Genomic DNA, 21,695 nt, shown 5'->3' with positions numbered 1-21,695 from the left:
ATATATTGTTTACGTCATATATGTCAGATATAGTAATAGTTATAAGTGTGAACTGTAGTCAATGTGTAGTTAGTACTTAAATGTGAATTAAAGATTAACAAACAATATTCTTTTTGATCTGTATTACTCGGATGGACCTAAGTGTAAGTTTCATTTATATTTTGAAACAATTGTGAATTGAATATACCAACAAATTAAATGTAATTGTTCATACTACAAATATATTTAGAGATAGGCGACGCGAGATAATTTGTTTTGCGTGTTAATTTTGTGCAATATTATTACGAACTCCATAACGCCATATTGAACTGAAAAGTTCTTAAAACGTTGGCTGAATAATTTAAGACCGTCGTTAATTAATATTCTTATACTTAGTAAAGATAAAATATTTAAAAAAAGAACAGACTTTTGACGTAATTGTGCTTAACCAAAATAAAATCACGTTCGTGGCGTTACTTGTACAAATATAACGCACGCTCAGCTTTCATACAATTTAATAATCGAGGTGATCTATCTCTATATGTATTTGTAGGTATAGCAACATATGTGCGTTAATGTTTTTTATATTAAAACTAAAACCAATTTTATTGAACAATACTTATAATACTGAGTGGGTTTTGTGTAAACTGTCATCTGTATGGGTTTTAAACTATTTAATTTTCTCTTCATGCACCTATTAGAAATATTTGTTTAGTATATATTTTCCTCCTTATACGCTGGCTGTATAAACACTTTAGTTAATATAAACGATTTGTTTTTTATAAGTCTAAGTACATTATAAATTATAATATATAGATAGTGTTGTGCGAACTGAAAAGTAGAAATTATTAAGTATGGACTCGACTAAGTAACTTTGTAAATGTTACTGTTTCTGAGTTTGATCTCAGGTCTAATTGTAAGAAATAAATTATTTTCTCTGAAATTTCTTATGTTTTATTTTCTTCTTGTGTTAAATAGTTACTTGTATCACTTACGAAGCTTTTTAGAACAGTATCTTGTACAATCTCAATATTTTAAAAAATGCTTCCCGTTGTTTGCTAAACATCATTTGTTTTTTAAGTGGGTATGAATTATTTGGCAGAATTTCATCCAATACAAGTAGTTTTCTTCGCGAATTTTATTTTCACCCGATTACAAAAATAATTATTGAAACATTAAGCTCATAAGAAGAATAGTGAAGGCTTGGGTTTAGGCACACAATCTTTGTCTAAAATCACATATTTTTTTTATCTGTTTGATATACATATTTGTTAAGTATTTTTTTTTCTAATCTAAGTTTAATAAATATTTACAGTAAATAAAACGTCACTTTATATATAAACACATTAGGAATTCTACATAAAATATTTCATTGGAAATTTCTTATCAAAGTAATCACGATAAGATATGGACTAATAGCCGTTAATTTGTTTGCTGTTGTGATCAATACTAATAGGGTTTCTATAAAATGGGTTTATGTGAAACAAAATACGCTGGTCTAACTGAAGATCTTTTAGAGGACTATGCATCTTTGACCTACCTGACCAAAGGAGAAATTTTACAGTGAGTACATTTCGTTCGACAACAGTTGAAAAAGTGGTAGTTCGCAGATCATTACTAGCATAAATGTTTTTGAAAACATATATTGTCTAGTAGCCAATAATATTACATTATCTTAGATACATAACTCCTGCATTAGGTATATGGTATATTATTGTGGTTTTAATGATATATATTGACGCAACTCAAGAAACTCACTTACGTATAGAACTAAGTACTTCCGTTACATCAAAAAAATATTAAGAAATTGCATTTCGCAATGTTTTCTATATTTTACAGAAATATGTTTTAGATGATCAGATGTTATTATTAAAAGTAAGTTATTATTTATAATTAATATTTCAGTTTAATGAAAAAGTTCTATTCTATCGATCCAGAGAAAATAGCTGCGAATTTCTCCCACAGAATTAAAAAGGAGGACATTATTAATAAGTTCGGTGTTTTAAAGGTGAGACTTATTTGTACCTACGTAAATTTTGTTCTAAGAAAATTATACCAAATTGCTTTTAAACTTAAATTACATATTATGTACAGTCAGAGTAAGAAAACCTTCATCAGTTTTCAATTTTTTTCCTTTATCAAGTCTTAAACTCCTAGTACTTTTTGAATCTAAACATAAAATCATTGCGACGCAATATGTCATTCTTGATCGGTAAAGCGGATTATTTATCGCTCATACTGAGCACACCAAAATAGATCTTAAAGTGACGAACCTTTTCTTACCCCGACTGTACCTATATTAATGCTTAGCATGCCATCACTCCACACCTTTTCTTTCACGTTTATGTTATCTCCCACAGACAGCTTTCTTGTATGTAAAACCTTGGTTTTTGTTTTCTACATAAAATAGAAAATAAGATAATAAAGTGCAGCGACCGTCTCAGTTGTATGTCAATATCAGTTCCACGTAGATATCTCCGTTCTACCATATACTACAAATAATATTCTTTCGTAGAAATCTGTCTTGGACCTCTTGTTAACCTTATATTCTAAATACAATGAAATGTCTAAATGTTGATTATAGACCGGGAGATGATAATGACAAAATATTTGGTCCTTTGTACCAGTAGGGCGGTTCTTCAGGGGTCTAATCACGTAAAGGCAAAAAGGAAAATGATGGTCGTAGCGCTCGCACCGGCGGCCCACTCGCGTGGGCGTTAATCGAACGCGTCGGAAAAATAACAAGTGTCGAACGATTTGTTCCACAAAAATGCTTGTATTTTCAGATAGTCGAAAAATAACGAAGTAGGCGGTAGCGTAATGCCATACTTGCCGCCATACTTGCCGCCGGTGCGAGCGCTACGACCATCATTTTCCTTTTTGCCTTTACGTGATTAGACCCCTGAAGAACCGCCCTACTGGTACAAATGACCAAATATTTTGTCATTATCATCTCCCGCTCTATTAGACAAGTATTGACTTGACATCGAAAAATTTTGCGATCCACGTTGTGTTTTTTAGAAATAAACCAGCTTTAAGCAAACTTTATTAATATAAGTTATATCTTTGTTTTTACCTAAGCGTATTATTTACGAATTTGAAATACTTTTCATTGATATACATATAAGTAAATGTTAATAAGTTTACATTTTTCTAATTTCGTTTTAAATAAATGTCTATATTTATAAAGTAGTTTAAAAAAATGTGATATGAATAAATAGCATAAACAAACGCGTAAGACACTACAAATATGTCGTAGGTATAGCGCTTGAAATCTTCTCTTTGCAAAACCTTATGAAAATGAATCGCGTTTGTTACAGAATAATCCGTTTCAAGATCGTCTGTTTCGAGTGTTTTCTTCTGAGAATGACGACTGCTTCTCGTTTGAGGACTTACTCGATCTGTGCTCTGCTATGAGTTCCGATTGTCCGGCAGAAGTCAAAGCTGCTTGGGCTTTTAAAGTATTTGGTAAGAATGTGCTTTTGGATATAATAATTTTCAAATTAACATTCACTCAAATGGTTAAAGGAGCTTTCTTAAATTCAACCTGTGTATTAAATATAAGTACACAGGTGGTTTGATGGATATGTGTTAAAATCTCATCGTCCTCGTTCCGTACTACGCTTCTTTTATTAATTATCTTCTTAATATCAATTAAGTATTTAATGATCCGATTACGATTGCAGATATTAATGAAGACAATCAAATATCAGCACAAGACATATGCAGTATTTTGGACCGTTTGACATGGGATCCTTACAACCGTGCAAACTATCTAGACCAAGAGTCTAAATTAAAAATTGCTAAAGTGGTAAGATAGTGTGTTTTTTTAAATAAGTATAGTATATACGAATTTATTATTATATTAAAACATTGGTATGGATGCTTTTACCTTTACTTTTACTGGAGGTACTTTCCAGGCCTAAAAAAATGCACGTTATAGAAGTGTAACTCTTCTCTCAAGTAACGGCACGTGTCTAAACCTCCGCGAGGCCTCTTTATAATTTTCGTCTACCTACACATTATTTAATAATCATCTCGGAAGGTTAACTTCATAGTCACCTTCAAACAATAAAGTCATTGGATTTGTGTAATCAATCACATTTCGTTTTCAGATATTAGAAGAAATTAATCTGGATAGAAGCGGAAGTATCGGTTTCAACGAATTCAAGCTAATTCTCTTAAGACTACCGGAATTTTCATCATCATTTTATTTCAGATTGTAATTTATCCAAAATAGTAACGTATCGAAAACAAATTAAATAAAAAAAAATACTTGTTTCTCTTAATATAATAAGTTGCCTATGAGATATGAAGCATTGACATGAATAATCTTCATGAAACGGATTCTTTCTTTTAATCAGAATGCTAAATTTTTATCACGAATAATAAATAAATACCTTACTAGGTATATTATTAATGTTTGTTTTATTATAATATAAAGAAACCGACTATCATGGTAACGACATATTATGCGGAGGAATGAGGACCATGTTGTGAGGAAGATTTTGAGCATGGATGTAGATGGACCTAGAGGTAGAGGGCGACCAAAGAAATGATGGATAGATTATGCAAAAGACGATATGGTTAGAAAGAATGTTACTTGTGGGAGGGATGATGTCCGACAGAGAAGTATGGAAGAAGACATGCTGCGCCGACCCCAAATAAAATTGGGATAAGGACAGGAGGATGATGATGATAATAACGCTGTGTTTACTGATATATTTATGAATTAAATAAAACAATTTACATTAAATGCGTAATTTTATTACGAAATAGGTATTGTACAAAATATCGTTGAAAAATTTACACAGATCATCTAATAAAGGCTTTACAGGCTGCTTTGTTAAAGCGCCCGGCGAGTGTACGGCTGGGTAGCGCGGGGAAACCACTAGTCCTACCAGTGTTACCTGGCAGCACAACTGGTTGCTTATACTTCACATGGTACATCGGGAACGACAAATATGTTCTGGAATTAAAAAAAGACGAAGTAAATAAGCATTATATAAATCAAATAATAAAGATAAATAATTATATTTTTCATATTACGGTGACATCTCTGGCGGACATTGCCACATGTATTCCGGATCTTTAAAGTACATCAAGGGATGATGCGCTTTTGGATAGCCTCTATAGTAGTCCCTGTGTCGTTGACAAGCCTAAAAATCGATGCAATTATTAATGAATAAACCGTGACAGTTTTATAAAGTTACATATTAAAAATAATGTACCACATACTTCATAAAATGTTTCGATCTCATGTTGTCTAGCATTGTCTACAAAATAAATATCCATCTATTGGAGTAAAAACTGTGAATTTTGTATTTGGCGCTGCAAACTGCTAATTGTTATAACTTTATGTTGACGTTATGTAATGTTGCCATATTGCATCGAATATGTCTTATATTTTTTACAAATCATCACTTGGCTTTATAAATCTATCACTGTTGTCCACAACGTTAAATTACTTAATTTTTAACAATATAAACTTAACAAATATAATCTAATTAATTTGTTTTAGATGTTTAAGCGTATTTTAAGCAATGTTTTAACTATAAGCGTCCTTCACTCGTGCTAGTTAATGTGAGTGAGTAATGCTTGTTTGTTGCATTTGATTAATTACACATAAATTTAACAGTATGCAATAATTGCTATGTTTAGCTCTTGGTAATAATAAATAAAATCGCTATAATGGTGTAATGAATAATTAAAACAAGACAATATAATATACATATATGTATAGTGATAATAATACATATTTTGAATACAATTTAGTATATAACTAATGGCCATATTTAAGACAGCCCTTCAACAGCATATTTTATTTTATTTAATCCACGGCGCAGAAGGTGTAAATAGTCCAGTCCAGTCCAGTCCGTTACCTAATGGGGGGGCGTCTCGTCGATAATGATTCAATTATCGGTGAGGCACACTAGGTCTCTTAATAATATTTTGTAGGAAGGATGTAGAGGAGATCGTTAGAATACGGTTTGCACACATAGGCTTATTGTGATTAGGACCGGAGCAGCCCGTCCTAATCAAATCCAGTCATGTCAGTCATGAAAAATTCCCCACATAACATGTATTTAATTATTCAAGTACAGCAATAGTAAACACATTGCGTCAATCACACGATACTTACATCGAAAAATTTGTCTATTTCTTCTTGTCGTAATATATCTTTAAATAAATTGTATTTAACCATTTTTCTATTTTCAAAATTCCAATATATTTTTCATGTATAAATTTAAGGCGACATACTATAAGTGTCAAAATTCAATAAAATAGACAGCAATGTGCTTTTTATTTTTAAAATGTAATGTAATTATAAATAGAAAAACTAAATGTATAATTAATGTTTTTTAATTACAAATTTGGAGATTTGACAGTAAACTAATGGAAAACTATAAAGATTTTGGGAAAATATTTCTTAACAAAATTAACAAAATATTGAACATTATACACTAACAATGAAAACTCACTTGTGAGGAAACATTTATTAACATAATAATTAAAAACATTAAATGCTTAAATATATATACAAATATGAACTAAAACTAGTTGCTGTATAAATCTTGACCGCGTGGAATGGTGGCAAGAACGCTAGCAGCATTTCCCCGTTGAATCGCAATTCCGACCCTCTGGGCAACAAAACGAACCAGCCCCCCTGTTACCAGTGGAGGCAATGAGGCGAGGTATTATACTTTTGATGAAGTTTTCTGCACCACTACTCCAAGGGCCAAGCGTTTCGACAGCAAATGGAACAAAAAAATAATTAGATATAATACACGAATATTTAGTTCTTTTTTTTGCTTCAGCTTTTTCCGCAGCGGCACCGGCTCTTAACATTGTTTCTCGGATATGAGATGGGGCCAACGTGTCAACACATGTAGCGTCCCACACAAGGGCCCGACCTCGTGCCCAGGAAACCAATGTTAATCCATCAGGTCTCTTACCATCATCACGACTAATTCCAAGAGGCTCAGTAAGAGCAGGAACGTCGATGGTGGCAAGAGCCCTGTTTATTATGTCATTAAGAGAACCGTGGCGGAAAAGAACTCCTTGGGCAAAAGAGACCATGTAAACTGAAAGAGTCTAGCTCCTTTCCACACGGGCACCTGTGCTCAGAACACAGCGGTGTTCCCAGTCGGAGACCAATCAATATGTCTGATTGTGAGGGATTCAAAATAATATTCATTATGTTGATTCGCGAAAAAATTGGCGTTTAAATGTCGGCGATTATAAAGGTTTTTCAATAATGGATTATGTAAATCAAATATTACAAGTTGTATTCATTTGATATTGCACTATTTTCACGATTACATTTAGCATAAATTATTTAGTAGCCTTTTCGAGTTTCTTTCAGAAATTTAATATTTTAAAGGTCCGTAAAGTGTCTTAAAAGTATGTAATAGTATTTTTAGGGGTAAAGTTATCTTGTAGCTGGCAACTGTCTTGAACTATTTGCTATTTGCTGTCGTTTTACGTCTGTCTAACACAGAGAAACGTCAAAACAAAATTCTCTCAATTTTGTTTTACCATTTTTTCTTATCGGTATTAAATTCCGCGACTATCTTGTAATGTGTATCTTAGTTCAAATTAGAAATACAAGAATAATTTTATGACGATATTTGGATTATATTTGGAATATAGATCAAACCCTCTTTGTTATTTTTGGTGTACTATTTTTGTCCGCTCTACATTCGCTGATTCGGTGCATTGAAATATATTTTGACGTCTAGCAAAGAATGTCTTCCTACAAGGTGAGTAATACGGGTTTAATTATCATTTAAGCGTAATTAGCATTAAAACTAATCGTTCTAGTCCACTTCCTGCTAGGTATTCGATATTTATTCCACTGTTCGTACCACATGTGTAACTTCACTATTATTTTTAATTACACGAACTCAAATGCGCATGTTTCCTTATTTACTTTTTACTACGCGAAAGAAATATACAAAACTATACATAAATAATTGCGTTTGACCAACATATATGCTTATTATTAACAATGTAACTTGTAAATTGATTAATTGTAGCTTACATTATAAGAACATTAAGTATTATTTAGATATAATGTAAATACTGTGATAAAGTACTAATATATTACTGATAGCAATTAACTATTAACTGGTATACTATATTTACTATGAATTATATAAAATGTGCTTTGTTTAAATTCTTATTATAAACAGCCCTATTGAAGTCAATAGTAATATACTTGAATTTTTGTAAAAAGAGGATTAAAATAAGTCTTTATTTATTTAAACACAGTTTTCCCTTTTTAAAAATAAAATAAAAGTAAAGAACAATTCTAATTTTATATGATTATCTTTAAATCTATATAATCACTGGGTAATACTGTAATTTCTTAAAGGCTTAGAGTTAGTAAACTTTATATTATTTATTAAATTGAGATTCAAAACTGGTACATTCGAACATACATTACCTTTGCTGATTTATATATTGAATTATAATATAAATAAAGAATTATAATATAAATATAAATAATATAAATAAAGATGATACTATGTATAGATAAGACAACTACAATGACAATAAGGTAAGAAAAGAATAAAAATAGACAGGGAATAGAAAGAAGGTCATAACCGAAATACTAATTCAATTTTTGCGTGTTGATTGGTGAATGAAGAAATAATAATAAGTAAATGATGATAGTGACACTTATAAATAAAAAACTTAAAGATAAACATTCATTCTTTTGTACTTATGTATTTATTATTTAGGGTGACACAACAACTTATGTTTGACATAATTATAACTAATTTTATAAATAAGACTGATGAATGAACTTTTTAATGGATTAAATACAGATAAAACAGAACATAGTAATTTATTTATTGATTAATAATTAATTGAACAATGTGTAAAATATATATACACCAAAGAAGAAAATCTTAATGCCAAATAATTCTCTACCATTGTCTCTTTCATTGTAGAAGCTACAATGAAAGAATTATTACAAAAAAAAGAAAATCAAAGATAACAATTTTATATTGATTGAACCTTTAAATTGATTGCGATGAATCATGTAAAAGTGCATTGTACTCCTCCGTGATTCATTGAGTGATAGCTTTGATAACAACCACACCTCATTTATATACAACACAGCAGACAGTTTGATAATGGCCTGCGTTGTCATGGTTTTGCTTCTATGGATGTATTGTTTGTTGTCAGTCTGTTTTGATTCTGGACATCTAATTAACCTTTGATTTGTGATTTAATAAATAATCAATTCAAAATTGGTAATGATTTATTCAATAGTTATCAAAATTTATTGTATTTTTGTATATATAAATGAATTGAATTTAATACTATAATAATTTTGTAGTGAATCCATTTTAAAATTTCAAAGATTATATTATGAGCATTAAATGTTGGATTTAGTTTACATCAATTTCTCGACAGATTATTTTTAATCAACTGTATACATCCACATGTATTTTTATAAATTTCACAAAAAAAACTGAGTATTTTTCGAATAGGAAGTGACATTTCGTAAGTGCTCTTAAAAATATAATTTGATATAATATGTACAACAGATTGCGAAGCTTTTAAAACATTGTTCAGTTGCAATTATAGTGCAGTTACGATTTCGAGAGGTGTGGATTCAAGAACTCTTAATAATAATCACAATGAAATATACTGATATCAAATTATTGTTGTTTAATATTTTTCGATAAATTGTATTATTGTAGGTCGATTCTGACCTTGGTTCACGTAACTTTTTGATCCATTAGAAAAACATTTATCATGTTTATCTACCTTATCGTTGATGCGGATTACATTCAAATCTGTCCAGTGTTTTTATCGTCATGCGTATCGAAGCTGAGGTGGCCCAGTGGAAGGAACGCGTGGATTTCAGAAGGATATTACTAATGTTAAATCCGTACATGAACCACTGACCTTATTCGATATTCATTTGTATTCAGAGGTGAAAGAAAACGTCGTGAGGAACTTGTACAATTCGCATGAATTGACATCGACGGCCATCAACTCGACATCGACGGCCAAATCTTTACTTCCTCTGGAAAGGAGGTCATTTGCCCATTTACGCTTGCTACCTCAAATGTCCATCTTGTTACTTGAATATCTTGTAATCAACATTAACAAATCCAAACAAATCGTAAAGTAAATAAAAATCAACTAATGCTGTACAATGAACTTATCTGAAATACACAATTATGATTGTTTAATAAAGTATATTTAACGAACGTCCTCGTTACTTTTTCGTTATATGTAGTTATACAAATAGTTTCTTGGTTGTAAATAAATAATAATTGGATTTATGGAATTTATTTTCAGTTTTCACTCGGTAACATTACGATATTGTGATGGTTATGACTTCGTGCGTGGGCATGGGGGACTCGGTGTTAAGGGAGCGTCTACCGGCCTTGTGGCGACGCATTGAGGACGCGCACTACAGTTATCTAGAGATCGATGATAGCCCTGAGAAACTACAACAGAAGAAGAAGCTAGAAGGTAACTTATTAGCTAATAGTATCTATAAATATAATAAAATTGGAGTGTCTGTTTGTAATATTAAAATAGCCCTTTTTGAACTCAATGCATATGTATGTACATATACCAAAATAACATTTTTTACATTTTTTTCTGTCTGTCTGTTTGTTCTGGCTAATCTCTGGAACGGCTGGACCGATTTTGAAAACACTTTCACTGGCAGATAACTGATATAATAAGGAGTAACTTAGGCTACAATAATATTGTTAAATTCAAACGCGTACAAGGTCGCAGGCACATCTAGTAAATATACTAAAGTCAGTTTGTTTCATAGTTGCTCTTTTTCGCCTCAACTTTTTCAATCGATATCAGTGAAAATTTGCATATATACGTCGTCAGGGACACAGAAAATGATAAAGGGCATATAACCTAATACCTTAAATGCTTAAATGTAATGTGGATTATAATTTTATTCTGTATATACCGTGTTGTATATATCTGTATTCTTATTTCTACCTTTAAATGTTTTTGTAACGTTTTATAATTAATAATTAACAAATATATTAATACATTTTAAAGAATACTTGAGGTTAATGGACTACTAACTTTCCAAGCGCAATTAAAGACCTTTTTTAATGATTTAATTCATATTTTATTTCATAACGCGCCTAAAGGTGTTCAACTTCATAAAATATGTCTTATTCGTTTGGTATACGAATGTAATCGTATTCTACGCTCATTAGAGTTCGTCTTATTATTGAGAATGACTAACAGAATATATCCATATAAAGAAACTTTCGCATTCATAATTGTTAATTAACAACGCCGAGATGGCTCACCGGTTAGAACGCGTGTCTCTTAATTGAATAATGCAGTTTCGAATCAGAACAAGAAGCGCTGAATTATCATATATGTGTATCTCTATACAAATCTTTTGTACGCGTGTATGTAACTGTCATATAGCGTTGGGACGATGTCGATAAATAGGTGATGATGGTGATTTAAAGTGCTCCAAGTATGTTATGCGATCAAGGAAGCAATTACAATACGCTATTTGACAATGCGAAAAATAAATTGTGAATTATTGTAATCAGTATATATTATGAGTTTAAAAATGGCTTAAATTTACTAACGAAAGTTGAAAATAATACTTAATTTATTCAAAAATCCATAAATAAAAATGCATTTATTCAAACGTTTGTCACGTGACACAAAACGCTCCTGACTGGCCGTGCTTATGATGAACTTTTCTACTATATGTACCACAGATTAAAATACAGGAAAGTGACGTCACCGACTCCATTGCAGCGCCATATTGTCCAAGTAGCGTTTTTGCGCGCTATTTAAATATGGAATTTTTAATATGATATATTTCGGCAAATATGTCCTAGAAATAAAAAAACACAACTTTTACTGGGTTCCTTAACTTCTACTAAATAATATAAAATGTATTTTAAAAACCAGTCAAATAGCCTATTCTTATTAAATCCGAATCAAGTGTAAACGCGCTATTAGTATTTTATAATGTATTTCTTATTTCTATTTTGTCACTTGCTCAGCGGTGAAGTTATAGTTTTGTAAAGGTATTAATTTTCAGCGAGATATTCTACCACTATAACTACAAATCTTGACGTAAAATGGAGAGGAGGCCTTAAACAAAAAATGGGACATTAAAATGTTTTAATTTCTTTACCTTCATTAAAGCTTTTTCCATATACTGGCAAGCTGCCATAACTAAGAAGTTATGCTCTAGAAATGTGATCGTAACAGTACACACTTAATTACATGAAAAACTAATACAAAAAAAACGTACCCTAACTATTTATAAATGTGAAAATGGGTTGATATATTTGTAACGTTTTGTCTTAACATGTCTTAACTACTCAACTAAACTTATTAGCAGTAGAGATAGGACACAGATTATTGCCAAATACCTGACACCTTCTCTACATGCGATCGAAGCTGAACTGGAAACTTATTACATACTAGTGACCCGCCCCGGCTTCGCACAGATGCAAAGCTGATACTAAATATACTACAGAATTTGTTTATTTACGACATCACTTTAGAATCTTTTAAAATTATCAGTGTTTCTTTACTATATTGTCCATGTATTATATACAATACCTTCCTCTCGAATTACTCTGTCTATAAGAAAAAACGCATCAAAATCCATTGCGTTATTTTAAAGATCTAAGCATACATAGGGACAGACAGCGGAAAGCGACTTTGTTTATTCTATCTAAAGATAATGTTTGGTAATATGGTTCCTTATTTTTTAATAGCCTCCTCCTTTCTGAAGTCGGTTGAAAACTATTAATTATGTTTTGAGAGAGTCGAGATGGCCCAGTGGTATTAATCGATGATTGCGGGTTTAAACCCAGGCAAGCACTGCTGATTCATGTACTTAATTTGTCTTTATAATTCATCTCGTGCTCAGCGGTGAAACATCGTGAAGAAACCTGCATGTGACAAATTTTAAATTGGAACAGCGTGGTGAAATATGTTCCAAACCTTCTCCTCAAAGGGAGAGGAGGCCACTAGCCCTTTTAGCCTGCCTTTAGCAGTGGGAATTTACAGGCTGTTGATGATGTTGATGTTTTATTTCAGGATATATCCTCGAATACTTAACGTTAGTGCCCCACGAGTGCAAGTTTGGTTTAGCGGAGACGGGGAAGGTATTCCAGCGCACGATTAACGAGCTGCCGGACTTCAGCGCCTACCGGGCAGGTATCGGCTGGGCCGCTATCGCTAGATATGCAGGAAATTTGCTCGCACAACCCTGGCGCAAGGAATATCGAGTTATACGAGTACGTATCTTATTTTGATTTTCATTTATAGATATTAACCGTTGACGGTTAGATGAATATGATAGGTCATGAAGATTAGTGGTCTTTTGAAGTAATATCATTTGCTGTGCAAGTGCGGCTGACTTTTATATATGTTTTTCGAAGTCTTAGGTGCACGACCGAGTACGCCATTTCATATTAAGTGGTCATCCCCATAGACATTGTCGCTGTGAGAAATATTAACCATTCCTGAAATCGACATTGCGAAATAAATCTTGGGCACTAAAACGTTATGTCTCTTGAGCCTGTAGTTGTATAACTATTCAGAAATTGGTACTGTGAGCAACATCACTTACAATAAATTCTCAAGCCATTTTAAAGAAAATACGTAAGCCATTTTATTTTAGATTATTATTATTGACTAGTATGGGTTTGTTGGATCACACTGGAATAACTGGAACACTGGATCTCTCATTAAAACCGAAACACAGACTGAACCAGTATTGGTTCAGTCACTCTTTAAACCGAAACACAGATGCACTAAGAATTGCTGCTTGGCGGTAGAGTTTATGACGAGTAGGTGGATAGATGATATTCAGACAGGCTCGAACAAAGACCGAGTAAAAATGGTCTATCGTTTATATTTAATCTGCATTCGTTTAAAGAAAGTTTCAAAGTAATTAATGTTTGGAGCTTGAGAAGAGATCATCAGTTAAGTAGGTGGAATCTCGCGACGGGACCGTGACGGAGACGCAAATAGCCCTCATTATTTCTTAATATATACATATAATATTATGAATAAGATATAAGTAGTTAAACCAGAGTAGATTATGTCTTATGTAGCTGCTAAAGTAAGGTATTTTTGTAATTAGTATAAGAAAAGTTCAAATAACGTCTTCTTATATAGATAGCATCTGGCCAGTCTATAATTTTCACTTTAGAAGTTAGCATTTATGAGATTTAAGTAAGCCTTTTAACTCGTTAGCGATAATGCGCCGTTCTTGTTTCATAGGTGAAGCTCGTCAAAGGATTAGCCGCAATATATCCGTTAAATAGTATTGTTTTAATATTTATAAATATAAATAGCTGCAAAACAATATCACTAAAGGTCTCGTTTGCTGCTTTGACAGTTTGATTTATAGGTGACATTGTTAACTAGTGGTCCGTTATGCTAATAGCAACACATTACTTCTGTGTTTCGGTTTTAATGAGATATCCAGTGTTCCTGTTATTCCAGTGATCCAACAAACCCATACTTATTAATAATAATAATTTAAAATAAAATGGCTAATGTATTTTCTTTAAAATGGCTTGAGAATTTATAGTAAGTGATGTTGCTCACAGTACCAATTTCTGAATAGTGTACTCAAATTACGAGAAAAGAAAATACAAATCAACGAAGTTTGGAAGTCAAAGTGTAGTTGGTTAAGTGTTGTTAAAGCCTCACATTTTATGTAAATGTTAATAAAATAATATTTAAGTTTAAAATATTATATAATATAAAATAAGAATAACAATATAAAATGTATGCAATAAAATAGAATGTCACAAAAACATGTCACGATTCATCCTGAATCGCGCTAGTGAAGTTGTCAACTGAATCTTCATATATGTCATGGGCGGTAAGCATAAGCAACGGCAGCTCATTTCTGAATCGCGCAAGCGTTGTGTTCGCGGGAAAGTATATAAGGGTCGCCCTGTTTACATACTGGGCTTTTTCTTTCAAGTGAGTCGGTTCACCTTGCAACGGTTGTTTTACTGAGTTTAATCCCGTAGTAGGTGTATTGGATGCGTGTCGAACAAGTGTAGTTAAGTGGACTTTTATATGTACGTACTACGTACATGTAAATCAAAAACTGTAGGATGGAATACGTATACCTAAGGTTTATTCATTTCTTCTTAGATGGGTTCAGACTATAGGTATTTTAGGTTATGATTCATGAACAAAGTGTATTTAGTACAATACTTGCACCCAGTATTAATGCGATTGTGATACCGCGCAGCTGTACTCGGGGTTCTACAAGCACGAAGTGGAGGCGAACCTGTCGGGCGCGGAGAGCATGCTGGCGGCGCTGGGCTACCGCGCGGCGGGCGCGGGGCGCGTGGCGCTGGGCGCGCCCGTGTGCCCCGACATGGCCGCCGCCGTGTCGCGCGACGCGATCATCGCGCACTGCGAGTGCCAGGTGAGCGCTGCGTATATAAATAAGTACTTACACGACGTCTATATAAAGAGATGGAAAATGAACCTTTGGCTTTCCCCCTCCGATTTCGTTCTGAGCCGAGGTGCGATCTCATAGGAGACATCCTCAGGACGAACTTTAGTTTTAATTTAGTTTTAATATAGAGCCCCGCGCTCAACCTCAGGGCAGGGGACATTAGTTCTCGCCCGAAAGACAGGTGACGCTGTGAAGGCCAGTAGGGCCAACAGCAATACACAACACACAAAAAAAAGAACCTTTGGCTGACGTAGTCTAATGTGTTTTACATTTTTATTATAATTTATATATAGTACGACACAAATTAGATGTAGCATCGGAAAATGCAATGGAATGATAACAAAGCCGATTACTGCCGATTTACACAACCAATAGAAATAGTTCCCTATCGCGCCATTCGACGCTATTCGTCGCTATTGTTTCCCGCGTCAGTTCAACCCGAGAAAGCAAGTGCATGTAAATCGACGCGTCAAATTGACGAATATATTAGGTCATATGATATTACAAGTTATTAAGTTTGTTTAAAGATCGTATTCACATATGAAATAAATATTGATAATTTGGGATAGCGTCATTAATTCGGGTGTGATCGGTTTTACGAATTTTGCCGATGCTATACGTGTATATGTTTCTAAAAAATGGGGTAGATGACATCAGTTTGAGCAATTTGTTCTAACGCCCCATTGTTAAATGTGAATTATAATAATTATAATTTAATAATAATAATTTTGTTAATGTTGTACTCTCGCCCACAGCTTAATTACAATAGGCAATTTGACAGTGCGAAAAATAAATTGTGGATTATTGTGATCAGTGTATATTATGAGTTTAAAAATGGTTATTTACAAACGAAAGTTGAAAATAATACTTAATTTATTCAAAAATTCAAATTTTCAAACGTTTGTCACGTGACACAAAACGCTCCTTATTGGCCGGGCCGGCGATGAAGTCACTTTCTTGTAAACTTTGCTTTTCTACTATATATGACATAGATTAAAATACAGCAAAGTGACGTCACCGACCCCATTGTAGCGCCATATTGTCCAAGTAGCGTTTTTGCGCGCTATTTAGATATGATATTTTTCGGCAAATATGTACTAGAATTAAAAAACATAACTTTTTCTGGATTCCTTAACTTCTACTAAATAATATAAAATGGATTTTAAAAACAAGTCAAATAGCCTATTGTAAAAATATGTAAAATTCCCACAGATTATGTCCCAAATCTGGGAGAGCGTGTGGGGCAGCGGCGCGCGCGTGTCGTGGGCGGACGTGGCGCGCGAGCGCAGCGCGCACGTGGCCGCGCCCGCCGCCGCCGCCGCGCGCCTCGCCGGATACGCGGACGGTGCGTACCCGCACACTGCTTACATTATTACGCTTAAGTTCTTTACACACCTATTCGGTGGTTAGAAACAAGCCCACAAGCTTAAACATGACGTAGGAGTAGTTGGATGGGCAACAAAAGCCTGAAAAATTGTTTTAGTCACTTTGGATTTCAATCTATACCGACCACGTATCTCATTTAATTTCTTTATAATTTCGTCACATTTTGTTTGACTATTCAACAATATTGTGACTTAAATTTCGTATAATTAATGATTATTATTATCAGTACATCACAAGTAGTTGTATATTCCAATGAATTGTTTTGTCAACAGATGGTGAAATTTACTCAAACATACCCATGACAGTGTCAGATGCGCATAGGAGACCTAGTGAATCTCAGTATCCAGTGACGTCACAGTGCAACTGTTCGGAACCCGTGGAAGAGCCCGTTCAACCTATAATAAATCCCTACATGTTACCGAGCATGGTACCGTCACATATGATGTATCCAATGCCTCATATGAACCCCGACATACCAGTCACAGTGCCTCAATGTAATCCCGTATCGATGATGACCCCGTATGGGGCAGTGCCCTACTACTATCCAGTTCAAGCTCCATACATGATTCCGACACCAGTCTATGCACCTATAAAGCACGCAACAACTGTACCCGTGAATGGCTATCCTGTACCGCAATACAGGTATCCTACAGTACCAACAGCTCAACTCATAGAATTAGAAGCACCATCCGTGTACGAAAATGGAAAATTTGATCGTCACCAAGAAGAAAGAAGTCATAGAAAGAGCAAGTACGCGGAAGGGTCTAAGCGTACATCGAGGTCTGGCTTTAGTGACGTCTCATTACCTAGCTTGCCTCGTTCAGACACACAACCAACTTTAAGTAAAGCAAAGGAAGACGGCATGGGTACATACGAAAGTTGGGACTATGTATTCAGAAATCTGTCGAGTAAAAATCAGGACGGGGATAGCAGGAGTGGATTCTCACAATCGTTGGACAGGGATTCGAGAACGCTTGACAGGTTAGACCGAGAGGAACGGAGGTCAAAGTATCAACCGACGACGCTGGATTTGGAAGATGGCCTTCAAGCCTTACACCTCGATAGATCTTACGACGAAGAGGTGTATAGAACGGCGAAGGTCAATGAGAATTTGATGCGGTTGAAACTCGAACAGGAGCAGAAAAGGGCCAAACAATTAGCAAAGAAGCAAATCGAAGAGAAAAAACCCAAGAAAACCTTAGAACCCATCGGTAATCCAAAAGCTGATGGTCTAGTTACTCCAAAAACAGCTCCCGATAAAGTTAAACTGTTGACTAAGAAGGAGATAAAAGATAGGAAAGATGTGATCAAGCAACAGAATAATGTGAACGGTTCGGTGCCAAATACAGCTGAAGTTAAAAAAGTAAAGAAGCCTACTAGGCTGGTCGCAGCGGAAGTTGACAAGATGAAATCAAAACCGACAGAAAATGGTGTGCACAAATCAGGACATAGTTCCAAGAGTGCCGCAAGTAAGATTATTTCTTTTCTTTCTTAATTATAACATCATCCTGCCTTTCTCCCAATTTTATTTGGGATCGACGCAGCATGTCTCCTCCTTCCATACTTCTCCGTCAGACGTCATCTCACAAGTAAAATTCTTTCTAAGCATATCGTATTTCATTCAATCCATTCATCGTTTCTTTGCTCGTCCTCGACCTCTATATCCATTCACATCCCCACTCAAAACCTTACTTACAACATGGTCCTCATTCCTCCGCATTATATGCCCATACCATGACAGCCCATGTGGAAGGCCCTCATAACTTCTCTTCACATCTTCCTTAATTATATATCAATTAGAAATATATCACATCCAGTTTCTATATTTTCCAAAAAGAAAAATAATTAATATGTAAGTTTTTTTAAACGTGGTTACTTTTTTCAGCATCCAGCGGCCAGCAATCGAATTACAACTTAAAGGCGCAACTAGTCGTCTCACTGGACGAGCCCGACTTCACACGCCGCTCGCCCCCGAAGCAACAGAACGGCGAACGCGAACGATCATCGAGCCGAGCGAGCAACGAGAGAGAGAGACAGCAAGATAACCAAAACGAGACGAAAAGAGACAAGTGGCAGTGCGGGACGTGCACGTATCTAAACAAGAACTCTTTGGTCGCGTGTGAAATGTGCGGGAAGTCGAAAAGGGGCCCCGAGATCGAGCCCCTCACCTCGGGGGGCCGCGAGTGTCCCGCGTGCACGCTAGTCAATAAGCGGGACGCGAGGGCGTGCGACGCGTGCGGCACGAGCTTAGAACATTGCCCGACGTACATATGAACTCTAAGCTTAAGTAAGGATAGATATATTGGACAGTAACGCGCGAAATTGTGATAGATTTTTATTATAGAGACGAAATAAAGTTAGTATTGGACAAATGCGCAAAATTTATGTTTGTTTAAATTGATAAGGAGATATTTAACGAAACGATGTCGAAATTAATTAATTTATCAGATCTGGACGTAGCAGACGAGGCTTGTTTTAAAACTATCTAAATGGCTTGAGATTACAATTATTTCTTATGTCATCGTGTCTTGCCTTGGGCTATGTAAAAATTAAGCAAAATTTAAAATATAGGGCCTAAATTAACTTCTTTAACTATAATATTAAGATTTTAAATATTGCATTATTTTGTATGTGAATGGGCAATAACGAATATATTTTTGACGTCTGTTCCTGAATATGCTATAAAATTTTAAATGATAAAATATCATTTTGTTATTGATACCATTATTAAAAATATATTTAGATTCATGCCTAATATTAATGCATTTTAACATTGTTAAAGTATGTTTTTTCTTTTTTATATTTTGCGTGCATTAATTATTCATTCCTAACAAATTTTTTATAATGTGAGTCGTAGTCAGATGTTTTTTGCCTTTCTCAAACCGAAGTGCTATTTTTATGAGCGCGTTCAATCAAAATATTGCTTATAATGTTAGGATAGATGTTGCAAAAATCATCTATGCTTTTATTTCCGATATATTTAGTTCAATTTCATCGTTTGGGAAAAAAAATGTTATCACTTAAATCAAATAATAAGATGTTCAAGTACAGAAGTGCGTGTATGAATGTATACGTTTTATTTACTGCAATTACATCGTACAAAGATGAATAATCTCGTTACATAGAATAGTTTGTCGTCACAGATATTCTTTCAAGAAAAAACATTGACCAATCTTTTTATTCAATTGCCAATTTCCAAATGATTTTGTTTACAATTCGAAATGCTCTGATTTTTTTCTTTTAACCTTTAATGGGTATGTTTTCTCAATTTCATAGCAATAATTTTTTCATGTGTATTTCCAAAAGCTTCGGCTCGACAATGATACTTTATAAAAAGTGTCCTTTTCAAGTCCTTAGTAGTTATACCACGAGGCTATAAAAACCTATTCCAATGAAAAGAGTATGATAAATAAAAAATATTTACATTTAATTTGATATTCGTCGATATCTTTAAAAATCAATGCAAATTTGTAAACACTTCTAGATAATGTGAATATTGAAATAAAATTAGTTATAACGGATTTGAATCGCGTATAGTAATTATTTTTGACATCCCGACGTTTCGAGCACTTTACAGCGTTCGTGGTCACGGGTAGACTGTCCGTAGACGGGTAGTCTGTAGTAATTACTATACGCGATTCAAATCCGTTATAACTAGTTTTATTTCAACGTGTAATAATCGCGAAAAAAATTAAGACAACATTACAATGTGAATATTCAACTTAAAATAAATCATACAATTTCATCAGTTATTACGGCAATTTTACGGTGACACATACAAAGGTACAGTAACCAAGATCTGTCCGTTCAACGCAAGAAATATGTAAATCGAAGTTTTGTTTAATAACTCTTTCAATTGGAATAGGTTTATTAATAATTATGTTCTTTTTTAGTGTCGTTAAAGGATAGCATTGTATTATTCGGGGTCTTCCTCAACTGTTTTAAACACATTTCGACCACAGTAATTATGATTATAGAATAATAAAGGCAGAGTCAGACTCAGCATTTTTACCGTTATTTAATTCGTCCTAGACCATCCGCGTTCGTCTAATCATGTATTTATATTGATTTGTTACAATTTTTTTTTATGTAATATTGTTATTATTTATTGCATTTGCTCACTATTTCGTGTATAAAATTAACTCGGAGTGCCAGATACAGGTTGAATCTATTTGTTGTTGTAATATATTATAATTTATTTTTTATTTTTAACTCGCTTTAACAGGGTAAGATTTGTATAATAAAGAGAATATAATTTGGTTTTGTTTGAAATCTATTTATTAAACCACGTTCCAGATTGCACCCTCTAGTTGTATATAATGTAAATTAACTACTATGACGTCAGATCGTAGTTGTATCGTCTAGAGAGTTCAATTTAGGATAACGCAAATTTTTTAATGATAGTTGAAATTGTTCATGTTAAATTAATCTTGGAAATACATTACATGGTGTTCGGTTGTTCGCCTTCGAAAATGCTTTAATACTTAGTCGATACACGAGATTTAGTTTATTCGTTTACATAATAATATATAAAAATTATAATATGTGTATATAGCCGTTAGTGTTTGTAAATAAATAGTTAACAATATATGTATACAAGCAGATGTAGTCATTGGAGTGACTCGATGTATGAAACTAACGATTAGGTCACCACGTCGGTGCATTTGTTAAAACGTTAAGTAATTTTATTGTCACATTTTACAAAGTAAAAATGCACTGTAAAGATAGAAACATATTGTTAATTAAAAACGCTTATAAGCTTACGTAAACATATGTTCATTTTCAATTTTAAATGTTTCTGTTTTATTTATTGTTTTTATATTTAAATTGGAAATGATATTTG

General features: G+C 33.6%; 3 protein-coding genes across 4 annotated transcripts; 2 read left to right on the top strand and 1 right to left on the bottom strand.

Moving 5' to 3' along the window:
- Positions 1 to 1,375: 1,375 nt before the first annotated feature.
- On the top strand, positions 1,376 to 4,257 carry LOC124537407 (calcium and integrin-binding protein 1-like). The gene is made up of 5 exons (XM_047114242.1): positions 1,376 to 1,542; positions 1,885 to 1,987; positions 3,300 to 3,447; positions 3,666 to 3,790; positions 4,095 to 4,257. Exons 1-5 carry the CDS (start codon positions 1,448 to 1,450, stop codon positions 4,203 to 4,205), a joined length of 582 nt encoding a protein of 193 aa, XP_046970198.1. The 5' UTR covers positions 1,376 to 1,447; the 3' UTR covers positions 4,206 to 4,257.
- Positions 4,258 to 4,729: 472 nt separating this feature from the next.
- Positions 4,730 to 6,231, bottom strand: LOC124537660. 2 transcript variants are annotated; one of them, XM_047114567.1, is made up of 3 exons: positions 6,122 to 6,231; positions 5,029 to 5,138; positions 4,730 to 4,948 (listed from the first exon to the last, which is right to left on the bottom strand). In XM_047114567.1, exons 1-3 carry the CDS (start codon positions 6,182 to 6,184, stop codon positions 4,795 to 4,797), a joined length of 327 nt encoding a protein of 108 aa, XP_046970523.1. In that variant the 5' UTR covers positions 6,185 to 6,231; the 3' UTR covers positions 4,730 to 4,794. The 2 variants fall into 2 exon arrangements, with proteins under 2 accessions (XP_046970523.1, XP_046970524.1); XM_047114568.1 differs by lacking the exon at positions 6,122 to 6,231 and adding an exon at positions 5,218 to 5,334.
- Positions 6,232 to 7,442: 1,211 nt separating this feature from the next.
- Positions 7,443 to 19,772, top strand: LOC124537377. The gene is made up of 7 exons (XM_047114205.1): positions 7,443 to 7,742; positions 10,306 to 10,482; positions 13,072 to 13,271; positions 15,254 to 15,433; positions 16,679 to 16,811; positions 17,125 to 18,321; positions 18,738 to 19,772. Exons 2-7 carry the CDS (start codon positions 10,335 to 10,337, stop codon positions 19,124 to 19,126), a joined length of 2,247 nt encoding a protein of 748 aa, XP_046970161.1. The 5' UTR covers positions 7,443 to 7,742; positions 10,306 to 10,334; the 3' UTR covers positions 19,127 to 19,772.
- Positions 19,773 to 21,695: the final 1,923 nt, after the last annotated feature.

The sequence above is a fragment of the Vanessa cardui genome, chromosome 18, assembly GCF_905220365.1.
Source record: "Vanessa cardui chromosome 18, ilVanCard2.1, whole genome shotgun sequence".
NCBI lineage: Eukaryota > Metazoa > Arthropoda > Insecta > Lepidoptera > Nymphalidae > Vanessa > Vanessa cardui.
This window is presented reverse-complemented; position numbering and strand designations above follow the sequence as displayed.

Coding starts and splice junctions, on each gene's coding strand:
- LOC124537660 (XM_047114567.1), bottom strand. CDS start 6,184: ATGGTTAAATACAATTTATTTAAAGATATATTACGACAAGAAGAAATA. Junction 5,139..6,121: donor AAATAGACAAATTTTTCGAT/GTAAGTATCGTG, acceptor ATCGATTTTTAG/GCTTGTCAACGACACAGGGA. Junction 4,949..5,028: donor TGTCCGCCAGAGATGTCACC/GTAATATGAAAA, acceptor TTTTAATTCCAG/AACATATTTGTCGTTCCCGA.
- LOC124537407 (XM_047114242.1), top strand. CDS start 1,448: ATGGGTTTATGTGAAACAAAATACGCTGGTCTAACTGAAGATCTTTTA. Junction 1,988..3,299: donor ATAAGTTCGGTGTTTTAAAG/GTGAGACTTATT, acceptor CGTTTGTTACAG/AATAATCCGTTTCAAGATCG. Junction 3,448..3,665: donor TTGGGCTTTTAAAGTATTTG/GTAAGAATGTGC, acceptor TTACGATTGCAG/ATATTAATGAAGACAATCAA.
- LOC124537377 (XM_047114205.1), top strand. CDS start 10,335: ATGGTTATGACTTCGTGCGTGGGCATGGGGGACTCGGTGTTAAGGGAG. Junction 16,812..17,124: donor CCTCGCCGGATACGCGGACG/GTGCGTACCCGC, acceptor TTTTGTCAACAG/ATGGTGAAATTTACTCAAAC. Junction 18,322..18,737: donor TAGTTCCAAGAGTGCCGCAA/GTAAGATTATTT, acceptor TACTTTTTTCAG/CATCCAGCGGCCAGCAATCG.